Below are 23986 nucleotides of genomic sequence, written 5' to 3' on the forward strand. Positions count from 1 at the left end.
TTCCCAGGCTCTCAAATCCAACTCCTCACTGCAGAAATGTTGTCTCCCATATTCCTCTGCTATAATAATGACAGGCAAACTCAATTAACAGTGTGAGCAGTTTGGATGTCTGCGCAACAACTTGCCAAAAAAAAAAAATCCCAAGAGGGAAAAAACCCAACTAAAGATAACTAAGAACATTTGTTGCATAATGTAATTCAAAGCTTCTATCTGTAGGACCAATAAAAGACATGTTTATTATGTCTTAAATCAAGATGTGAAAGCTTGGTTTTGAACTGCTTTAATGTTAATGATTTATTATACATGCAATACGTATCTAGTTTGGTAAGACCTATACTACACATTCAATGCAGATTTTCTCTTCAAGCTTCTTACTGAGATCAGAACACAATAAAATGACAAAACTGTGCATTCCCCTGCAAATAATTTATTCAGAGATTAGCAAGAGAGTAATGTATCTTCCTTTGTAATACCCCGTATTTCTGTCAACATCATCATCAAATATACACCACAAAATACAGTAAGTGTAACCACAAGCCTTTTTATGGGACATATTTTAAAGGGCTTTCACCATTGACTAGGTATTTACTACTGCTGTTATTATTCCTGTGATCTAAAAGTACTCTAGATACTCTAGGTACTTGAAGCAGAAACATTAATTCAGAAAGATTAAATATCAGGAAGAACATTTCTCTAGATACTAGAGATGAGCACAAATACGTCACCAAACAAATGCTTACCCCCAATTAAAAAAAAATATATATATGTGTGTGTGTGTGTGTATACACATCCATAAACACATTATTTAATAGGTACTCTGCACTTACTGTGGGAACTACTCAGCTGTAACCTTGGAGCCAAGGGCCCAGTGAACCCCATAAAAACAACCGCCATTATATAAGATAAATTAAGCAGCACTGAGAAGCAAGAGATAACATAAACATTCCCCATACTAATAGCCTTTCTATTAGAGAGAAAAGAACAGATCATTTAATCCAAGAGGGCACTGACAACAGTCCATGACTTCAGCATGCAGTCGTGACGAGTTAAGCTAGAAAAGAGCAGCCAAAACATTCTTTGTAAAGTGTCAGCACAGGCTTATAAGGAAGTGACATCAAACCTTTTTTTCACAGACACTTTTCATTACAAAGAAAATTCAAAATAAGCCCAGCACACCCTATTCATCATCTTCTCCCTCCTCATCCAGCCAAGTGAGGAATCTCCTCACACCAAGCCATCAGGTGACAGCACAATATGTGGCACTGTGTGTGTGTGTATAGGAAAGTACTAAGTGCCTTTTTTAACACCTTATGTCACTGCCTGCCTTCAAGGGAGGAACGAATTGGACATACACAACTAAAAAGACACAGAATGGGATGAAAAATGTCCTTCACATACAAGATTCAGACTACAAAGTATTTAACAGAGGTTTTCCTGGGGAAAGCATTATCTAACCACATGTTCTACACCTCATTATAAAGCTGATGATAATGACAGTATATCTGCTACTCATGGAAATATCACCCTCTGTTCTTCCTCAAACAAACAGCCATGACATTAAGTTTTGGGTAACAAACCAAATCAAATTAGGAGCAGCAGTTACAACAACTTATAAGAATAATTTACTAAAAGCATCAACTCCTTTTACCATCTGGAATATTGCCATTACTATAAAAAAATACATATGTCAACAGAGCAGCAGCCTCAGCTCAGTATGCTGGTGTTGATGCTGCAGAGGACAACTCTTTCCATAGGATAACACAGCTCAGTTGTCCAGCCATTTTTGGGCTTCTGGTAGGCCCCCTGGAGAGAAGGAAGGACAACACTCAGATACCTAAATTTTAGTATAATGTATAATTAAGGAAACTCTGCTACTGTATTTTAGCAATTTTATTCTATATTTTTCCCCTCAGTTCCCCAAGGAGGCTATCACACAGGCAGCCACTAAGAGAGAATGTTTTATCCCAAAATGAGAACAAATGAATGTTTCTAAACATTGGTTTTAAGCAGAGTGTAAAAATAAATTTGCTTGGTAATGTGAAATATTTTTAGCAAAATTTCTAATCTAATTTCATTTTACTCATTTTATGGAAGAGCAAAGAAGCAAAGTACTTTGGGATGAACTTTCTCTGCTGGGACAACTAGTAGCAGAAGTTCATATTCTAAGCACAGTTTCCCCCAGTCCTCTGAAGATGCTACTACCTCTGTTCTGGTCACTGGGTACCAAGCACAGATGGGCTGAGGTCACAGTATCAGATCACCTGCAGGAATTCTTAAGGCAGAATTTAAAATAAGAGACCCATGCAAAATTGCAAAGCTGTTTATGTATTGATCTTGATTATCATACTTGAAGAACAGAAACTATTTTTAATTGTTGGCTCGAGAGAACTGTGATCAGGTTAAACTTTTGCAAGCTTCCAAAGAGCAGCTGTTTATCCAGGTATGGAGCTAGGCTTTCCACAGGTAGTACAGGTGTGGTGCAATATCATGTTACTGAGTGCTGCTTCAGTTACAAGATCAGACTGTATCTGTTTTGAAAGACTAACTGCTGATCAAAACTTGTAGAGGCTTTATGCAGACCTTGTGTATCTAGCATCACTTCTGTTTCACCATGTTCTCAAAATGATTGGGGATTTGAGAAGAAAGAGCTACAGACTATATTAAACTATGCAGATTAGTAAAATCACAAGAAAATAGGGTTCTGCTTCAAATAAAAACAGCCCTTTAAAAAAACTAATTTACACACATATCCTAATTTAGATACTGATACTTTTAAGTGATTAAGTGCTCCCTTCTTTGACAACACCCTTATTGTCACAAAACCTGAAGTCATAATAGGCAAAACAGGTATCTAATGTGTATAAATAATCATATAAATATTTCTTATAGTTATTAATAAAAGACATGAATAAGAGTCATAGGAGTTTCACTGTAGTGTATTTGTCTCAGGGATATAAACAAAATATTTATAACTCCTCATACACACAATGCAAGCATATTACTATAAATGGAGAAAAACAACACTTTCTATCTCCTTTTTTCAAAATGTGTAAAATGAATGTTTTCATGCATATGATGCTAATTGAGTTTAGACAAAAACTTCTAAATATATTTTACAAATAACTGTCAGTGATATGACTTCTCTCAGAAAGAGAGGCTTTGTGTTTTTGACGACCTCAGTGATACAACATCAAATACCACTAAAGAAACTAGAATATTTTAATTTTACAGCATTTAAATAAAATTATAGCTACGAACATAGCTGTGATGTGTGTAATCTGCGTAACCATATATACAGTAGGCCATTCTTGCACGTTTTTCACAGATACACAAGTTACAAACCATGTACTCATTGACTTTTTTCTTTTTCTCAGCACAGATGGCATTTCAAGAGGAATTTTTTTGTGCCACAGCTAACACAAACCACAAAGAAATTACTCTTATTGAATATTGCCTGCTGTTGAGGAGTGTTTTGAAATTACACTCCATTTTTTAAGGGAACTGAAGAGCTGAGAACAAGCCGTGCATTCACATCAATGGCTAACACAGAGAGCAGCAGTGCTGACTGAATGCAGCTCTTCACAAACCAGCGCCTAACAGTCGTTGCAGATTAGGGACACATTTTTCCTCTGTGCCACTTTTGAGGAATTCATTGAAATTTGCTTCGTAATGAGATCACTGTCTGTTGGCAACTTCCATCACACAGATAAAATTATGTAGCCTTTTGTACTGGTACCAGTGGAAGAAGATTTTTAAGAGATGTAGGTATACTTCAACAGACGAAGACTGTTGCAGTACTTTGAATACAGGATTTTCTAGAGAAATGGGAAACTTATTTATTTTTATATATATATATATGCACAAGCAAAGCCTTCATCTGAAAACAATGATTACCTAAAATAATACAAACTCCAATGTCAGGCTGTAGAACAACTTAGCTTTATTACACTTAATTGTACCATCAAATTTTCACACATTGTGTTTTTCACTGGGTAGCAAGTGAATTGAAAAAAATGGAAACTAACACTGGCCAAAAATCCAGATGGCCAAAGTCACCAGCTGGTGTTAAAATTCCCTCTTCGAACATTAATAATATGGAACCTGGGAACAATGAACTCAGAAATGTTGACCAGGTGCTACAAAAGGTCCCACGAATGAGAGAGTCACTTTTCCAAGAGAAGTAAGCTTCAGCTGTATCCTTGTTAGGTCTATCCCTGTTAAATCACATCCTGCTCTCATAGAATCAGTTATGGTAAACCAGACTCAAAACCCACAATCACACATAGTTGCCATTATGCCCCATTGTGTGAGAATCATTATCAAATATGAAACATTACAAGTAAAGAACAGCAAGAGCATGTTTCTTTATTCAGGAGATTAATATTCCTTCTGCTTTAAACATTACTGGAAAAAAATACCTCAAGAGAAATGTTAACTAATCCAAAATCTGTGCTTTAACAAGAAAATTATGCTGGTAAAATCCTGTTGGATAGGCCATCCAGCACATCCAAGACAAGTGATGAAAATAAATTGTACTGGTCAGATACCTGGTTCCTCTTACAAGCTGCAACTGATTGAACATGATGGTCATGGGGACATCAGTCACACAGTCAAGTATGAAATATCTTGCAAGTGTCAAATCTGCACACAGCACAGCACAAAGGAGAGAAATGGGAGAACTGACAATGGTCCACTAAAAAATAAAGATACATTATGCACAATTTCAGAGCAATTTTTTCTACAGCTGGGAATGCTACAACTCTTTTAATAAACAATCCTATTCAGCATATTCCTGTGGCACTCTGGCAGTGGGGACTTCTGAACAGTAATGCCTGAGCCCATACCATCAGCTAGGAAATACAAACTTATTTATAACAAGCTTAACCCCCACAGTGGTCAGCCACACCTAAAATGGGAACAGCCCTACTCTGCTCCCCAGCATGTTTGAGACTTGATGCATCTCACCACTTGAAAGGTGAGTTTCCAGCAGTTTGCAAGCTGTCAGGAATGCTGTCATCTGTCTCAACATCATGAGAAGCTGGTTCAGCTATCATGGCAACAAACACTATGCACACCTAGGCAACTAACCTGAAGATGGCCTTCCAGATGTGCAAGGTGACTAATGGAGTTGTGGTTTGGCTCTGCGGAAACTACATGCAAAGTTTTTATTAGCAATTTAATCTACCATTTTCAAAGAAGTTTCTGCTACACTGCTTTTGCATACTGCAGGCAAATGAAAGGCATCCAGAGCTCAAAAGATACCTACAGTCCTTCTAGAATGCAAAGGAAATGTAACACTAGAAAACAGCATCAAGAAATACATACGTTTTTACTTCAAAATATGCTCACAGACCCTTTCTCTGATTGCTCTTTGGATAAGACTTTTTTCTATCATCAGTTTGATCCTAGAAGGCACCACACCATTTTGTAGCAGATCATGACAAACAGTGTACTACCATCAATATTAAATATAATCAAGCTTTACTGACTGTTTGGGTAAAATTCAATCAAGCTGCACACATATTTAACTAAATAAGTGTAGTAAACAAAGCAACAATTTATTACTTCAATAATTCACTGCTGTATATGTCTGGAGAAGCTGCTTTTAAGTGCATGGAATTGCCAACTATCAGATTTTTTACAGAAGCTCTGAAATACAGGAATGACACTGGGAATAGTTTTTGTTATATAAAAACAACTGTTATCAAAGTTTCTAAGTAGCACGAGTACAGGAAATGAAACTTAAGAAAAAGGAGCACTCAACCTACAGGATTGTGAAAAAATAGGAGAAAGTATCACACCTCCATGAAAAGCTATTGGACTAGCAGGGAAATTTAGAGGGTTCAGAAGCTCACAGTAGCTCCAAAGCACAGCCTGATTTCTTGGCCTTTTGTTTGCACTCAATTAAGCTGAAAATCCTCAGCAGCCAACAAATAGTTGATGCCCTCTGAAGCTGCCCCATCAGTCCCCTCAGCAAAAATTGTGAGAGATATAGGAAAGAACTCCCCCAAGAAAACTGAGGACTAGTCTAAAACAGATGGAGAAAAATAATAGAAGACAATTTCTGAATAAATACCACCTCTGGATAAACAGAAAAGCACAACTTGATCAGCAGGTTCTTCCCTCTACAATCAGATTGGGAAGTCCTTCCAGTGAGGTTATCATAGTTAAGCAGATACTGCTTTTGATCTTGAAGTCAGGCTCCTGGAGAGTTTTGGCTACGAAAATATGCAAATGTTTCCATTGGAATGCATGGTGCATAATCAATCATGCCCAGCAGGCCCTACAGATCAACAACACACTCTAATCAGAAGGCTGCCCAGAGCTATGTTCCTGGAGAGGCCAAGCAAGAAAATAATTTAGGGATGAAAATACATCACCATCTGTACTATTTCTTTATAATGATGGTCAGGAAACGTCGCTGAAATTCATTTTGCCCCAGCTTTCTGTAGCTATTCCACAAAGACCTAAAGAGACAATGTTGGAGAGAATTCCTAGAGATATTTCATTTACTTTATTTCAATTATTTAATATATTTTTCCATTAAATTATAAACTAATTAGTAGATAAAATGTAGGTACAGGAATAAAAATTAATTTCACAGTAATTAACAGCTTTTTTAATATAAAAACAGCTTTTTTAATATAAAACAGCTTTTTTAATATAAAAAACCTTTTTTAATATAAAAACATCAGAAGATAGCAAAATCCAATATATTATTATCATGGCAAATGTCACTGCTTAACAGCAGTAAAACCTAAGGCATAGCAGCTAGGGTTTATTGCACAATAACTATTTTAACACTATAAGGAAATGTTTAAGCAGCTGATGTTTAGCTGTGGCTTGTCCTTTAGCAGCACAAACTATGTAGAAAAAGATAGGTAGTTAGAAAATGTATCTTTTGTTGTTTTCTTCAGAGACAACAGAGTACAGGAGGGCTGGGGAAAACGAGGATGATGTATCAAGAGGATAATACAAATTTCACAATATTTTGAGGTCATCTAGCAGAAGACTAACAAAAGAAAATCTGTTGATTTTTACAAATGCACCTACCCATCAGAGGGGTAGAAGTGATGCATGCCTAGTGCCTTCTAGAACACCTGAAAGGACCTCCTCTGACACTACTGCATTTAAGTTCTGAAGGGCTTCCAGTGGTAAAAACACATCACTACCAATTTCAGACATTTATTCTCACATGTTACTCAAAAAAAAAAAAAAAAAAAAAAAAAAAAAAAGAGACTTCATCCCCTGCTCTCCACCACCCACCCTTCTATCCTCGTTCTTCCAAGAGACAGAAGCCATTCCCTATGTACCTGGCCTGCACTGGGTCTCTCCTCACATCCTCACACCCACTGTATCAGCAGTCCAGGCTCTTTCACTCTTTCATGTCTTTATTATTGACATGCTTTGGAACTATGTATCCATGATGGTAAGTATCTGAAGAAAATACAAATGAGCAAGAAGGTCCTATTAATTTCCACACCTCTCTGCCTACTGGGAACATAATCTCTGATTAGATTTGACCTCTACAGACATAGCTGTCTGAAATACTGGCAAACCTGGGCTTGCTTCTGCCCACCAGACAAGGTGGGCAGCGATACCACTCTCTTTTTAGTGAAAGGGCCTTTCACTACTTAGATCCATGGATCTGGCTGTGTTTGACTGCTGCTGCTTGAACTGGAGATCAACTGAAAGTGTGTTTTTTCTCTCTTCTACAGATAACATCTCAGTTCTCAGAGATAACTGCAGTTCAAACCCAGACCACTTTTTCCAAGACTGCAGTTCTTTATGCATCAAACTGACAATAAATTCAATATTTAAAGGAAAAAATAAAGAATTCAAGTTTCCTCATTATATCAAATAATTCATTTGCTCAAGCTGAACAGTTTCATTTATGCTTATCTGCATTTCTGCATTTCAGAAGAAGGAACACAGTTTAGCTCAGATAAATTTTGTTCAAAATGACCAACTGAAGAAATCTGAAAAGGGAAAGAATTGATGCTGTTAACTGTCATTTGATTTCTTGCGTTCCAAAAATAAAAGTCATTATGAAAAAGTCATGATCTCCTCCTGTCTTAATCCAAAAGACACTTCCAGTACAGGACATAACATAGAGAGAAACGTCTGTAGTATTTTCACAAGATGAAATAAAAATGTAAACAATGAACGTAAAAATTCTGCTTCCAATGAAATATTTATTTTACTATAATTTCCATGCACCTGACTACCAGGCACACAAAACACTAGGAGTCAGTTAAGATATTTTAACATTTCTAAAATTTCAGCATCTATAAGCAATAATGAAAGCCCTGAAGCTGAATGCCTCCAAGAAACATTATGCTGGTGTTTTGCTGAACTGTTAGTTATTTTAGATACAGTGCCTCACAAAGAATTCCATTCTTATTCACTGAGATCCTTAAAACAGCTAAGAAGGGATGGCTTTATTTCATTTTGTGGAAAAAGAGAAGTAAATTTATCCAACTCTTAACAGTTCTTTTGGAAACACTTTTTCAGAGCTCTTTTGGACATACTCATATGCCCCTGCTAATAATGAATCCAAAGTTTTGATTTCAAAACCACTTAAATATTGTAATGCCTCAAAATCACTTAAATATTGTAATGAGTTTAGTGGGATACTGGAGAATGTAATGTTATCTTTCACTTCAGCGCCTGAAGTGAAATGGGTTCCACTCAGTTCCACTAAGGTTTTAAAACAAAATAAATAACAAGCTTCACTTTCACTTATTACTACATATGCCCTCTTTACAAAATAGAAAATTTGGGGTTTTTTTGTAAAGAGGGTATATGTAGCAATAAGAAATTAAGACCATATTAAATCCCTTATTTGTCCCACATAATTGTAAACATTATCTGATCAATTCAAGATGACCTTCCACAGCTGGGTATAACAAATCTGCAAAGGCAGGTGAATTTTCTCATCATAAGAAAGGACAGTCAACCCAATGAGTCCTGCCAGGAGGCAAAGGAACGAGGAATTCACCTCTGAGGAACATACAGCTCTCTCAGCACAATCCTAGACAGAAGATGGAAGGGGCCTAGAAAGAGGCAAGAAATGAATAGAGTCTTCTTGGAGAACATGACTAAAGAGATGAAACTGTGCTGCCATGGAAGAGAGACTGGGTTAATTACAACATTCAATTATAACAGCAAATATTTAGGAAGATCTCCAAGCAAAGATCTCCAAGTTTAAGTGTTTTTCCCGTCAGCTGCGGACAAATGGCCCAGTAATTCACCTCAGCTTCAAAGTAAAACTTGAGCTTGACTGGAAATATGTAGCAAGAATGACCAAAATGTTTATTATGCTATTGAACATAAATTTCAGGTTTCTTTCCTACTTCATTCTTTAATTCTGCTAATGCCAGAGCTCAACCTGCATGTCTGAAAACACACAACAACATAACACAGTAATTTTTATGCTCCTAATAAAATACATGCAGATGGAAAGAACAACTTTAGAAGACACCTTTGTAAGTGAACTTATTTCCTATCATCTTAAGTATCCTGTGCTCACAACTAGTGTCACAATTAGCCTTAAGAAGGCAATAAAGATGTTTATTCATCCTCTTTTCCAGCTCATTGGGGAAAAAATATCCATCCCTCCAAGGAAGGATGATCTTGTAGCTATAGAAAATGAGGGCTCAACTACTACTTCAAGTAGATTATCTGCATGAAGTCACACAAAAATGCACTTAAACCCTGTACCTTAGCAGCCTCAGTAGTTAAATGGAAATGCTAACATATGGTTTGAGCAGAAGGTTAGACTAGGTGACTTCCTGAGGTCCCTCCTGACCCACATGTTCTTGTGATCCTATTTGCTTTGAGACACAGAGGATGAATGAGAAGGGCACTCAGACATTACAAGGTTGATTACTAGTGAAAATCCCATATAAGTATCCTAACATTTCAAGGATGCAATATATAGCTTTTTACTACATATATATGGGGGGAAAATCCTGTAAAAATGCTCATAGACACAGTGCAAGTGACATCTATGACAGCCAGAGGAAAAAAAAACATCAAGTCATCTTGTTCTGGATGATATGGTAGAACCTGCTGGTTATGTTTGTTTTCAGAACAACAAACTGAAAAACTAAAAATCTGTTTTGACTACATTTTTTTTAAGTAGCATCATAAACTTGAAAGGCCTTTTATTGAATTACATGCGAGTAAATTTACCAGGCAGATTAAGCAGAAATCTTTACAGACAAACTGATGCTAACATGAACAAGAAAAAGAAAAAGCACTTGTCATCTTGCAACACAGAATACCCAATGAGTATAAAGTGTCTGCAAGTATGACAGTAAAAAATTTGAAAAATAAATTGCTAGCAGGTAAGATGATTCTGTGTCTAATTTAGAAGATTACTTCTCAGGGTGAAGCTGAGTCAACAATCTCTTCCTCTTAAGACACATCCTCTTCTCCAAGTACCTCAGCTGCAGCACATTTTAAAAGCAAAAACAATGCAAAAGCAATAGCAAGTCCTACTCTGCAGATGCTCTTATTTTCTGCTACTGGTGTTTTTAATTTCCTAGCAGATCCCTGAAATAGGAAGGTTGTGATTGGCTTTGGAGTGCCTGGGCACAAACACTAGTCTTAGCAGTTCATAGTGCTGTTTACCAAACTTGTATCTAATGTCCCATTAAAATCTAATGTCCCATTTAAAAAATGGCAGGGAAAAAAAAGGAATAAAGCTTAAAACAAAACACAACAAAAAAATCAAACTCACCTTGCTGGAGGCACATCAATATTTGAAGAAACAACCTTGCGCTTCTGTTCCAGAAGACAAACAGAACGAGTGTTTTCTTTTTCATACTCATGAGCTCTGTTAAGTTTTTTGGTCTCTGCTGTTTTTAAATCTTCCTCCTTTGTGGTGAACAGGAGAAACTGTTGGTCTGGCAGTTTTCGACTGATGTCACTTTTTACATCCTCCTGTTGAAATGCATGGAAGGTCATTTCACGCTTGATGTTGGCTGCCTGAAAAATGGAAAGCAATTATTAAATTTTCCTTTAATTTGCCTAAAATGGGAAACAACCGACTACCTACAGGCATTTGCTTCTAATTAGTTATTTGAATTAGTGAATACCATTTCTTTGTCCTTCATAAATTCTGAAACTGCCATTAATTTCTCAAAAATGTTGAAGACTAGCCAGGAAAATAAGCAATTTTTGTCCATTTGATAAAGCTATCAACCTCTTTGTGTTAAATCAAAAAGGTATTTGAATTAGAATGTCAGAAACCAAATTATAAACAACATATCTTTAATGTACACACATCTGTGCTACATAGCTATGCAAAAGAAATCCTAGCTGCCTTCCTCCTAAAATTGCAGGAAAAAAAGTCAGAATTTTTCCAGATTAAACATAACCAAAAAATTAAAGCACTTCCTACAGCCACATACTGGATTGTTTAAAAGCTGGATTTGTAAATGAGGGTTTTTCCAGGAGCATAAAAATAATTTGCTATGATCCAACTCATCTGCCAGAAGGCAAAGGGGAGCAACTGATGGCAGCAGGATCTCTGTGAGGAGCCCATCCAGCAATAGTGAGCAGGGACACACACCCAGGAGCAACTCCAGGTTGTCTCTTTGCCAGCACTTCCCGTATCTTCTGGTCTGCCTCTTCTCACAAGCAAAGACTTCCCAAGCAAACAGGTGTCTTAACAAATACACTACCACTCTGGAATACAATGTGCTGGTGTTTATAAAGCATACTATTGCAGGGTTGCAGGGAAGACCCCAAAAACTCATCAGAACCAAGCCACTCCACCTTCCCAGCAAGCAAAACAAAGCACAGGACCTAGATTTTCTTGTGAAATCAATTCCCTGGGCAGCTACACTTCCCTGGCCAGCTACAGTTTCACAGGGGCAGACGTATCTGTGAGGTGACCCAACAACCCAAACAGCCAAGCAAAATACGGTCCAACAAAGTGGCAGCTTCTCCTGCCTTGATCAGAGGTACTGCCACACCACATGCACTTGCTCGCAGAAATCCAGGTGCCTTCTAGAGCTGGCAAACTGGATTTTAAAATATTTGTAAATTATTGCTGATCTTTACATTGGAGATACCCAAGCTGTATGGTCCTCAGATAGTAACAGCACCAATAAACTGAAATTCCTATGTCAACTCTTCCAACTTATTCCTCCTTTTCATCATCCAAAAACTTAATCAATATATTGCTTACATATAAATATATTATACATAAATATATTTATGTAGTAAAATATATTCCTCTCTCCACAGATCTCTGTTTGTAGATTTCAAACCTTGGCAGTTACAGAAATGGTGCAAGCAATTTTAAGTTCACAGGAAAGATACTTGCCACAGTAATTTTGCTGTATTCTGTAAAGTGTATCACATCACGAATGCATATTTAGGACTGATGATTTAATTGTTTCTAGTGCTTCCACTGAAGGGCTTTTAGCAGTTGCTTCAAGAACAAAACAAGAGTTACTATTCTATGAACGTAAACAGTAGAAAGAATTAGACACTTTACACTACTTCACACACAAACAGATGACACATTACCAAGAAAATCTGCCTGGAAGACAAAACAGTCAGCATGTGATCATACAGAATTAGGAGAATACATATAAACAACACAAATTGAATTCTGATTTAATGATTTTTTTAAAAAAAACTTCTTAGATTTACAATTAGCCTTTTTTTGAGTGCCTGAGAATCACTGAAATGCTGAGTTGCCCTCAATTTTCATTAAAACTGACTTATAAGTAATGCAGTGAAGTAACAAAAAAGCCTGAAAATACCCAAGTTCCAATATCCAGCCCCTAGAAATTATGTAACACCAAACAAGGGTTTACATAATTCTTGATTTCCATCTCCTCCACTGCTGCATGGTCTTCCCTTGCATGACCACACCTCCCTTCCTCCCTGCCCAGGATTTCCACCTCATCCGCTGCAGAGGAGAGTTCTGTGCAGGGCAGGAGCAGCTCCACCCGTTGTGCATGGCAGGGGTGCTGCTGTGCACAAGTACTGGGCAGCACCAGCAGTTGCCTCCTTACCCTCTACAGCCCTTAGCGTGGAAAACGCCAAGAGCACAGGAGAGGGACATCCTCCCTCATTTCCTACTCTCCAATGCAAGACTGAACTCAGTTTTCATCAGGATGGTTTTAATTAATCTTTTAATGGACTAAGTGCATGACTGTACCAAAGGAAAAAAGGTATTTTTGTCTTCTATTTATGAAATTGTAGGATTTTACTCAGTTTCAGCAAATAGAATGTACCATACATTGCTGAGTTTTCTTTACAGACTTAAGTAGTGACGACAGAAGGTTGCAGGCTCAGACTACAGCTGTAATATAAAGCCAAAACCAAAAATAGCAGAATACTTTTACTGTGATACCAGATAATCTATTCTTACATATCAAATTTATCCAGTTCAAACACATTTCGTATGTCAATATGCCACAATTAATAGTCAGCCCCATGCATGCATATGGAAGTGAGGAAAGACAAAAATCACAGAGCAAATGCTCAGGTTGCAGAAGCAGCTCGGGTTCTTCAGCCAATAGCCAGAAAAAGTAGGAGACCAAATCCAACACTTACACTAATTCTCTTCCTCATTTTCAGTTTTCAACAGATGCTTGGAAATACTAACTTCTTTCTAAACTTTCCCTTGAGAGTGACTGCATGTAAAGAATCTTTTCTGCTTTAGAAGCAGGTGATCATGAAGAGAAAGCCAACAGTTTTCCTTGGTGGGCTTTCTCCAGTAGCTTTCCCCTACTCCACATGCAGTTTTTCTATTTTAATTAGTCCATGTCTCTGGAAGCCATTTCCCCTTGAGACACCTGCCCTGTCTGGAAGTGGATGGTGTCTTTTGCTGGAAATCCAATCACCTACACAAGCAGCCATTGATGTGAGGAGTGCTGAGGGCCACAGTCATTTGAATGATCAGGTTCCTCACTTCCTGGAAAACACTGATTAATGACCAGGACGCCTCTGATTTCAAGCTCTGCTTCATAGTTCAGAGATAACAAAGAAAATTTCCAATATATCTTTCCAGATAGTTAACTGCTCTGCCACATATTGTTAGTAACTTTATTTTTTTTTCATAGATCCTTAATATTCTTTTATCCACTTGAGTCTTGTGGTGGTCCTTCAAGTCCAGAATGTTTCAGCAAAAATTCTGTGGAAGATCTAGTCCAACCTGTCTAGGCCTGTCTCACAGACAGATAGAATGTAAGTCTTTGACACCATTTTATTTCAGCTTACTTCCAATACTTCACATTTCTCCATCCTTTGCTGTTCTCAAATGGTTCCGCTTTTCTTGTCCTCCAAATTTGCCATCTTATTGCCTCCAGTATCAACTACTGGTAAAACTTCTGTCCTTTTCATGCACTTGATGAATTATCGCTCATACAAGCCACTTGATAATAGGCTGCTTTTCTATGCAATTCACTGTGTATTTTCACCCTTAAGCCATTAGCAACCTTCAGCTTACTTTCAACAGAGTTCTTTACAACCTGGCCTCAGGCAACCAACATCACTTGGATGTTCAGTCACAGAAACAGGAGCTATAAACCACCTGTAAATTAAAAAAAAACTGGTTTTGTTTCTCTCTGCAGTTACCTCCACCTACCTTTGTCAATTTCCCCCCCATCCCTATTGGGCAAGAGAGACTTTTGATACTGTGCTCCTTGGAAACAACCATATTATCCAAGCCTCCCCACTGGAGCTCAAGCATGGGGCAGTGCCAGAGCTGAGGTCTGATATGGCGTTAGTCCTTCAGTAATCATCCTGCAAAAACTGAAAACCATTTCTTGCTTTGGTCTCTAAGTAAAAACTTTATTAAGAAAGCCTTTCAATTTCTGTTTCAAAGTTGTCAAGACAATCGTATATATTTAGATTGAGGGTTTTACTTTTAAGTTAAGGGTTTTACTTTAAAGCTTGATTCTTTATTATTAAATGACAAAGTTTAATAATCCATGTGACAGCTAAATTATTAGCATAGTTACTATTTTCAGCAGTATATTAATAATTTTTCATTGCAAAACCTATCTTAACCTGCCAATAGAAACTTTTATGTGGTGGTATTTTGTCCTAACCAAATTGCTGGTCCTAAACTCCACATCAAGACCATGTGTTGCAATGTAAGTCCTGTCCAAAATGATGAGCATGCTTGACACTGACACAAACTGAGGAATTTAAAGAAGTGTTTCACTATTCCTTACAAATGATGTGCAGGCTGCAATTTTTCAGTAGTTTAGGCCTTAACTTATGTGCAGTCAATTTTTGCCCTACCCAAGAGCACATCCTGATAAGATGCTGACATTGCAGTCAAACCTCAGTCTCCTCCAATTTCAGTAAAATTTCAGTTTGCATTTTACCCTGAACAGCAAAAAAATTATTGATCAAAAAGACAACTCAGGCACTGAAGCTGTGGTCAGGCCTATTCAAAGGATCAGCGAAAACTAGAATAGGTAGACGTATCACATTTATATGGAAACACAGAGAGTCAGATTTGACAGATTATGTATGTCACCCCTTTAGTACAACCTGATTGGACTTTATCATCTTCCCTTGCTTATGGTACACTACTGCTTAAAAACTGGAGTTATTTATTTACAAATAACCCAGTAGCATTTAACAGGCATTAAGATGTCTGTGATTCCTATACAATGGAAGGCACTAAACTCCCAAGAATATTAGCATTATTTGCATCTATGTGACCCAACTGTATGGAAATGTATCTTCAAATGTGAAAACTAACTCCTACCCATGTTCTTTCAAATTTCCTATTTTTTTGGTGAAGAACCTGTGGATTCAGGTGGGCACAGCAGGAATAGAAATGTAATTTTTAATAGACTTTGTAATAGATGACACAGACAGATGGAAATAAACTACTGAAAGAATTGCCACACCACATACCATGCCTACTTTGCTGACAGTTTTATAAACATCTCAAGGGCTGATTGCCACATGGCAGCTGCCCAGCTTAACAGAGCACTGCCTCCCACCCCCTGTGACTCGATGAAGCACCTTCCATGAAGCTACACCGATTCACACCAGATCAAGAAGATCCTACCACAAGTGTGACTGCATCTGCCTGCCAACCACAGCCTCGGCAAAGAGAGGCTTGCAGCTCACTGGCAGGCAGCACAGCAGTGAGAGCCCAGCAGGCCCCCTTAAACTTCTGGGGGTTAACACTGGCTAACTTCTGTTTCTCCTCATAATGTCTGCTGGGATCTGGAAGGACTAAGACACATGAGAAAGTTGAGCATGTCCCTTCCACACACACTTTGAATCCTAAAGGACTGTGTAAAGTAAATAATCTTCCAACTGTGGCCTATTTTGTGCCATTATATTTTGTTCATACAGATAATAAAGCTAATTTTACAATAAAAGTGAAGAAGTACCTCTAAAAACCAATAAAACTATTTTACAAGGCAAGTATCTGTAGAAAAGCTGACTGTATCCAAAGCTCCCTATAAACACACACACTAGTGGAAATACATTTTGGGAATCTAGCTTAGAGTAATCCCACCATTTCTTAATAATCCTGAAGCCATTGTCATGTATCCATTTTTGTACAAACTTTTTTTCCTCTCTCAACCCATAAAGCTGTATTTCCTTTACCTCACTTACAGACCACTCTAACTGGAGTCAACTCCAGTGTCCCTTCATTTCAAAAACAACAAGATCCCTCACAAGCCACACTAGGCCGTTTCCTAGAGTGGGAGAGGCAGGGTTGAGGGGTGGTGGTATGGGGGGGGGGGGTGTAACATGCTCATTAAAAAACACATATCAAAAAAACCCACCCCACCAGCAGTCACCCAACTCACTGCTCCAATTCTGGCTATTTGCATTGTCAATAGATAAATAATTTTAACAGTGAGTCCTAGGCCTATGCACAATATTAACACTACATAGCTGATAAAGACACAGTTCTGGATGTGGATTTTTGATTTCCATCGGATTTATGATGTAATCAACTGATCTAATTCCATCAAAAAACTCTTTAGATTAAACACCAATTAAAAAAACAGCAGATTAGACAGATTAGCTATGAGATGGTTTAGCACCAGCCAACCCACTCTATAACTGCTGCTTTTCATAAACCATTTTTTGATTCTGGCTTTGTGACCACCTCTTTCCATTTTCTGAAATAGATGTAATCATCCTAAGTGTTTGGGACTGCCAATAGAACTCCCAGCTGGTAAGAAAACAAAAGTTCCACGATTTTTTTTTTAATTAAACAAGGCTTTAGCAACATTTTTGATCCATTACAAAACAAACAGGCAGCTCAATGGGGAAGTGAAAGAAGGAATCAATGTATTTCAGCCTAGCATGTTAATGGGAAACAAGAATGAAATGTGTATCTGTAACATGACATACATTTAAAATGTTCAGCCAAATAAGAGCTCAATAACAAGAGCTCAATAACTGCAAGGCCCTTTTCAGGCCAGCCTGAACAGCCAGGCAAAACTCTAGGGACAGGGATAAGACACTTTTCTCAACAAGAAAGAAACCAGGAATAAAGTTCACAACAAAACACAAACCAAAAATTAGAAACACCAAACCTGCTACCAAAATTAAATGCAAGTAAAAAATATTTAAATTAAATCCCTGGAAGGACAAAGATTTTGGTTCACTCATATTGCTTCATACAATATTTCCAGTTTAGGTTCCTGTAACAGAGGGTTTTTTTTACTTTAAAAGGCTCTAATTTTTGACATTCAAAAACAGTGTCCTCACTGGAAGGAAAGAATGCATTAAATTTCCATTTTGCTAGAAATCCCTATTCATACTGCAACACAAAGAGATAAGACAGATTCTTGTAATGATGCTTGGAAATAATCTGCCCTGAATTTCAATGTATTATTACATTTTTGAGTATATTTTGCATTTAATTACTCACTTCACCAGCAGTTGCTCATTACACATAAATCACGTTGATCTAATCACTCTAAGCATTTATAAATTGTTGGTCTCTAACAATATAGAACATAATGCATTTTAAGGTCACTGTAAATATTCTTTACAATATATAGTACACATTAATGTACAGTAATGCACTATTCATCTTCAACCAGGCTAGGACAAAATCCCTATCTTCATTTGACCAAACATAGAAAACCATCCAAAGAATATATTTTCTATGTATTAAAACATAATTCTAAGCATGCTAAGTTGCCTGGATTCACAATACAGTGTTATGCAGCAAGAACTGCAGTCAGCAAGAAGCTTCTACGATCCCATCATCCTCACGTGTATGTCAGCACTTACCTGGCTAAACATAACTCATCTACAATACCCACATATCCCAGCACCAGGTTAAGGTGCTTCTGAGTTACAGAGAATCTACCCAGATGAATGACAGAAACTTTCACTCCCACATTTGAAATTCAATACCCATTCAATACCTGTTGTACCCCAAATAAAACCACCACCAACTTCTGACGTCTGAACTACTGCACTAACTGGCACATGAAGCATAAATGTTATTAAAACTGAACAGAAAGGTCTTACTAAGAATACAAGGGGACACAGCAAAGAACACTGGGAATTCATGGTCCTTCCCATACACCATTTTCAGGTCTGAACAAAAATTATTCAGAGATATTTGTGCCTTTTTTCTCTCCACCACATCAACAAATGAATGAAGATGTGGAAGTATGGTAGCTTTCTTTCCAAGCCCATATGCAGGCATAGTAAATTCCTCACAGAAAGGTACGTGACATAACTTCTAACATTATCAGACACCAATTAGTAACAGTTACCAAATTTTAATACTGATTACTGGAAGTGTGCATCTTCAAAATTTGCTTGCAATGTTTAAGTCTCAAAGAAATAACTCTGTGTTCTGTGTCCTGGCTATGCTGTACACACAGGGATGTGACCTGCAGTGACCACCCTGCAAACCCAACTACCTGGGTTCCAACTGGACATTGGCCCCCAGGCTTGGCATCACTGGCAGATCTCAGCAGAGCTATTTCAGTCCTGTTTTCCTTTTCTTAAATAAAACAAGTGCCTTAGAAACACACTGCCTCTAAACATCTAAAAATATAGACAGTACCTTGGAAAGTCTTAAACAGGAGGAAAGTGGAGGGTCATAGATGCAAAAAACAGGTTCATTTTTTATTTAGGAATTCTGTTGCTTCAATCTTTGCCAAGCATGCTCACCACTGAGTGCTTGGTACTCCACGACGCTTTTAGCAGGACTTGCAGGCCAGGAATGGGCAGTCATAATTGCCTTCCCAATTACTGGTTGCACAGAAAGTGAATTTAAAATCAACTAAACCAATTATCACATATTTTTCTCACAAGGACCTATGTGCCTGGCCCTGCAAGTGGGAAGGAAGCAAGCGCCAGGCAGCAGGTTCACCTCACCTCTCCTGCAATGAAAGCAGTGTAAGCAATGCCCAATGCCACCAGAGCAACCTGTGGCCACAAAGAGAACAGATGAGGGCTTGGCCAAGGAGAACAGAAGGAGAAAAGAGAAGGATACACTTAGATCTTGCTGGTCATCTCTGGGGAAGCTAAAAACCCTGGAACTGGAGACAAAACCAAGCATGCTAATGTGGGGTAGCAGGGAATTCTGTTCTTATTTCTGTTGCATTACTAGATGTACTTACAAGCTGCAAGTAGTGAGCAACATCAAACCAGGTGTTCCCACTGCACTGACTGAAGTTCTGAAACCTCATGTCACGGTATTTTTTTATGGTATGCCTATGAATATCTATTTTCTATGAAATGGTGATTTTACTTGTAAGAGATGCAAAAAGGGTCCTAGAACCCAGTGGTAAAGTACCTACTGTCTTTGCTGCCCCTAATTTTGATTTTCTAGATTAAAAAGTTGTACACAACAGCTTATGTAGCTTAATACAGCCTTGTGTATGGACTGTCTTACTGATATATCAATATGGCATTTACTAGTTGAATTTCATGTGCAAATAAAGTATCTTTTAACTATTTCAAGACCGTTGCTTAAGATGTACAAGACACTCCACCTGTTTCTCTCTTCATCTTCTGGTGATCTGGGATCAGTAAGGATGGCAGCAGCTCAAAGAAGTACTACCACTTCTATAATCTCATTCAGGATCAAGTAAGTAAGAGCTCACAAAAATCAAACTATAGAGGCAGTGGGGAACTCCCCACACTTAGCTGGTTTTGGAAATGCTGCCTCACTGCTCCTCAGCAAAAAAAACCCTTGATTGGTACATCTGCATTTGAAAGCCCTCCTCCTCTTGATGGACAGAGTAGGATATTTTTAGTGAAAAGAAAACCAGGTTGGCTTTATTTTCAAGATCTCTTGCAATTAAGATACAGAGGTGTGAGATTTCGGAGGTCAAAAGTTATTGTCTGACTTTAAAAGCAGCCAGCTGAGATGAGATACTGCAGATCTTAGATCACTTAAGAGGGTATGGAAATGTAATCCATTTGACTTTACATCCTAGAACTTTGCTCTTTTTTATTTGTTTGTTTAAATTATGGCATTGCAGTGAAATTAAACCAAGGAGTTCACAGATATATGCAACTGTTTTAACTTCTGAATTAAATAGGTGCTGTGAATGAAAGGGCCAATGCTGATCCCTGATGCTGGAAGCCTGGAGAGATATTACAAGACAAAAATTAAGCACAAGTCCTTATCTCCTCTAACAGATCTTGAGCCTGGAAGTAGAAAGCAGGATCCCTCAGCGGAGCAGAACAAGCAAGAAGCACTGCCTCCAGCAGAAAATTCTCCCAAGTCTGAGCTGAGCTCGAGACAAAAACATGTAGCAGTTTTTCTGTTCAGATTAGGAGTGATGCCAAAAAAAGGAGTTTATTTTTGTGTCTGACTACACAATAAACAGTATCACAGAGTTACAACTCATTACCCTTAGAAGCAACAGAATAACATCAGTAAAAACATGCAGAGGCGAAAGGCCACCTTCTCCAGCTGCTCCAGAAAACAGCCCTCTACCAAACCACTACCGGGATGCAATAATATCTCACAGGAGAAAAGCCTTCACAAAGAACCTGAAGGACCATCAGGCCCAAAGTAAAGCACAGTCCAACTGCCACATGGCTTCTGTCTTCGAAAGGATGAAGGCTTGCTCCATTTCTAACCTTCTCTTTCCTCCATATGCCTGTCCTAGCTGTGATATCCCATCTTTTCCTCTATGCTATCAAGATGCTTGGCAAGCCCTTCCTTGATCCACCATAACTGAAGGACACCACAGAGTCTACAGACACTGTTGCACGTGTTTTCCACTGATTCAGTAACCCACAAAAGCACACAATAAATTCTGGCACAAGCACAAGACTGACTGTGAGTAACTAGGAGCTGGAGGAAAGGAATACTTTACCCTTTTTGGAACTGATGAAACATAAACTGCACAAACTCCAGTTTGTGGCACATCCAGTGCCCAGGCACAAAGCACTCTATGCCACCCATGTTGCTGCTCCAGCAGATGGACCTACCAGCATGGAGAAAGAAACACCTGCCAAGACCAAGCACTTCTCTCCTGCTTTGAGAAAGTAGGGACAATTGTCTGAAACAGTGTTGGTCACACATGTTGAAGCAAAATATTACTGTAAATCTTTAGCAACCACCAATTCACCTTTATTCATTTCACTGCTTTTTCTGTATAGCTCTGTAAACCAGATGTGAACAGCTTTCCATGGCCTTATGGATCACCACTGACCTAGACCTAAAGGCAGCAAGGACTGCATCACAGTGCTCTCTTTAAAGTATTTTAAAGTAGAAAAATCAGATATTTTCCTCTGGAGGTACTCACATTTCTCATCACTGCATCATAGAAAGAAAATTGTTGAGAAATATGAGGTAAAAAGCATTTTGGATCCAGTGAGGTTTTTTACGCCATTTAAAAGGGATATGCATATATACATAAAAGATCAGGCTGGCTCAAATGTTTATCTTGCCAGCTTTACAAAGCCCAGTTTATAGAAGGTGATTGTACAATTTGCTCTCTATGTCAGTATGATGTAGGCATCAGCCACCTTATCTGCTGAAGCACAAAATAAAATTTAAGTAACCATCCAATCTTGACTGCCTGTTTTAATAGCACTGCCCATCTAAAGTTCAAATAATCTTTCATCCACCATGTAAAACAAAACATGAAAGATGGTAAAACACTGTAATTTCACACATCAGTATCTGATCACTGAGGCATTTTACTTTCCCTCTGATTCTGTGTTTAGTGATCATAACAGTCTTTTACAATTATTAGGACCATTATTGAAATGGTTTTAGTCTACTAGTAGATTTATACTTGTGTTCAATTAATTGGGCTGAAATCCTAAATCTGCTTAAACTGGCAGGACTTTTCCATCAACTTCAGCTGGGTCAGGATTTTATGGAAATTAGACTCTGTATGTTTTGAAAAACACAAGTAAAAAGATCTGTATTTTTATTTAAAGTTCAAGCAACAGAAGTTGTTCAGTTTCCTGTCTTCATTAGTTTTGTTGTCAAACAACAAATACCACCCACACATGTACTTTTTAATACAATACAACAAATGTCACTGCAATAATCATTTGAGATTGGAAAGTTTGGCAAGATGCCAGAGTAGTGAAAGTGATCCTATCACAGATTGTTCAGCAGCAGCAGTGGTAACATTAAATTCCTGTGTGCTGTGCTCGGCAACATGCTACAGTGAAAAACATGAACACAAGTTCATGAAATTAAAGCTGATTCCCAGAGGAGCTAATGAACATTCTTTTCATTCACCTTCTATTTCCTGTTCAATTTTTGAAAATAAACAAAAACACTTAAGAGTTTCTCTTTTGACCTATTGTCCTTCTGTAGTCTTTGGGCTGGCCTTAAGCTGCAGTATTAGTCAAGCTGCTCACTATTTTTAGAAATAAGCAATTCAATAAATCACTTGAAAGCATTATAAAGCCAATGTAGACTCATTCTGAGGGAATAAAAACAAAAAACAAAACAAAAAAAAAAACCATCATTGCTCAATCCACACAGTATTTACAAAGCAGACACCAGCAAGGACCAGCATGCTCCTGGCTGGCCAAGCAGCCAAGCAGCCAAACTCTCATCTTTGAGGCACTGATTTATCCCACAGTGTAGTAAGTCTAGTAAGAGCTCTCCAGTGCTCTTGTAACACTGGAATTTCTAATCTAGCAGCTGGAAAAACAGAGTAGGACTTGAGGGTTCAAAGCTGATTTACAGGATTCTTAGACTTCTCTGTAACCTTGGGTCTGAAGAAAGCTTGGAAGAGCACAGGATCAACAAAGGCACAGATGGTCTGTGCATCTGCACTTGTCACAGGACACATTACAAATGTTAATTACCAGCCCATGAAAAGCACTTTCTCAATATTTAGTTTTCAGATGAAAAAAAAAAAAAGTCATTTCTCTCTCCAAGGAAGAACCAGAGAACTACAGGCTGGCTGGGCATCCCCACCTTGATCCCTGGGAAGTGATCACAAGACAGGGAGGAGTGGGTGATACACCTGACAGTCATGCTGCCACCCAGAGAAACCTCGACAGGCTAAAGAAATGAGCCAACAGGAACCTCAAGAAACCCAACCAGGCGAAATGTGAAGTTCTGGACCTGGGGAGGGACAATCCCAAGCACTAGTTTGTGCTGGAGGCCACCCAGTTGGAAAACAGCTTTGTAGAAAAGGCCCTGGGTTCCCAGTGGACCCAAAGTTGAACATAAGCCAGCAGTGAGTCCTTGTGGCAAAAAGCTGAACCATGTCCTGCACTGCTATTAGACAAAGTATTGACAGCAGGTGAAGGGAGGTGATCATGCCCCCTCTACTAAGGCACTGGAGAGGCCACACCTGGAATGACAGGTTCAGTTCTAGGATCCCAAATACAGGAAAGACATGGACATACCAAAGAAAGTGCAGCAAAAGGCCACCAGAATGATTTCAACGTGGAGAAGAGAAGGCTTTGGAAAAACCTCATTACAGCCTTCCAGTACCTCCAAGGTACAAATGAGGGAGAGGGACTTTTTATATGGGCAGACAGTGACAGGACAAAG

General features: G+C 38.3%; 1 protein-coding gene across 3 annotated transcripts in view; it reads right to left on the minus strand.

Moving 5' to 3' along the window:
- The window catches only part of ZNF704 (zinc finger protein 704), a 101648-nt gene that overhangs the window by 71542 nt on the left and 6120 nt on the right, over nucleotides 1–23986 (minus strand). For all 3 annotated transcript variants that reach the window (XM_053970681.1, XM_053970661.1, XM_053970671.1), the window contains exon 2: nucleotides 10748–10995. In XM_053970681.1, the coding sequence (XP_053826656.1) occupies nucleotides 10748–10995 (248 nt within the window). The remainder of the gene's footprint in view (nucleotides 1–10747; nucleotides 10996–23986) is intronic.

This window comes from Vidua macroura, chromosome 1 (genome assembly GCF_024509145.1).
Source record: "Vidua macroura isolate BioBank_ID:100142 chromosome 1, ASM2450914v1, whole genome shotgun sequence".
Classification (NCBI taxonomy): Eukaryota; Metazoa; Chordata; class Aves; order Passeriformes; family Viduidae; genus Vidua; species Vidua macroura.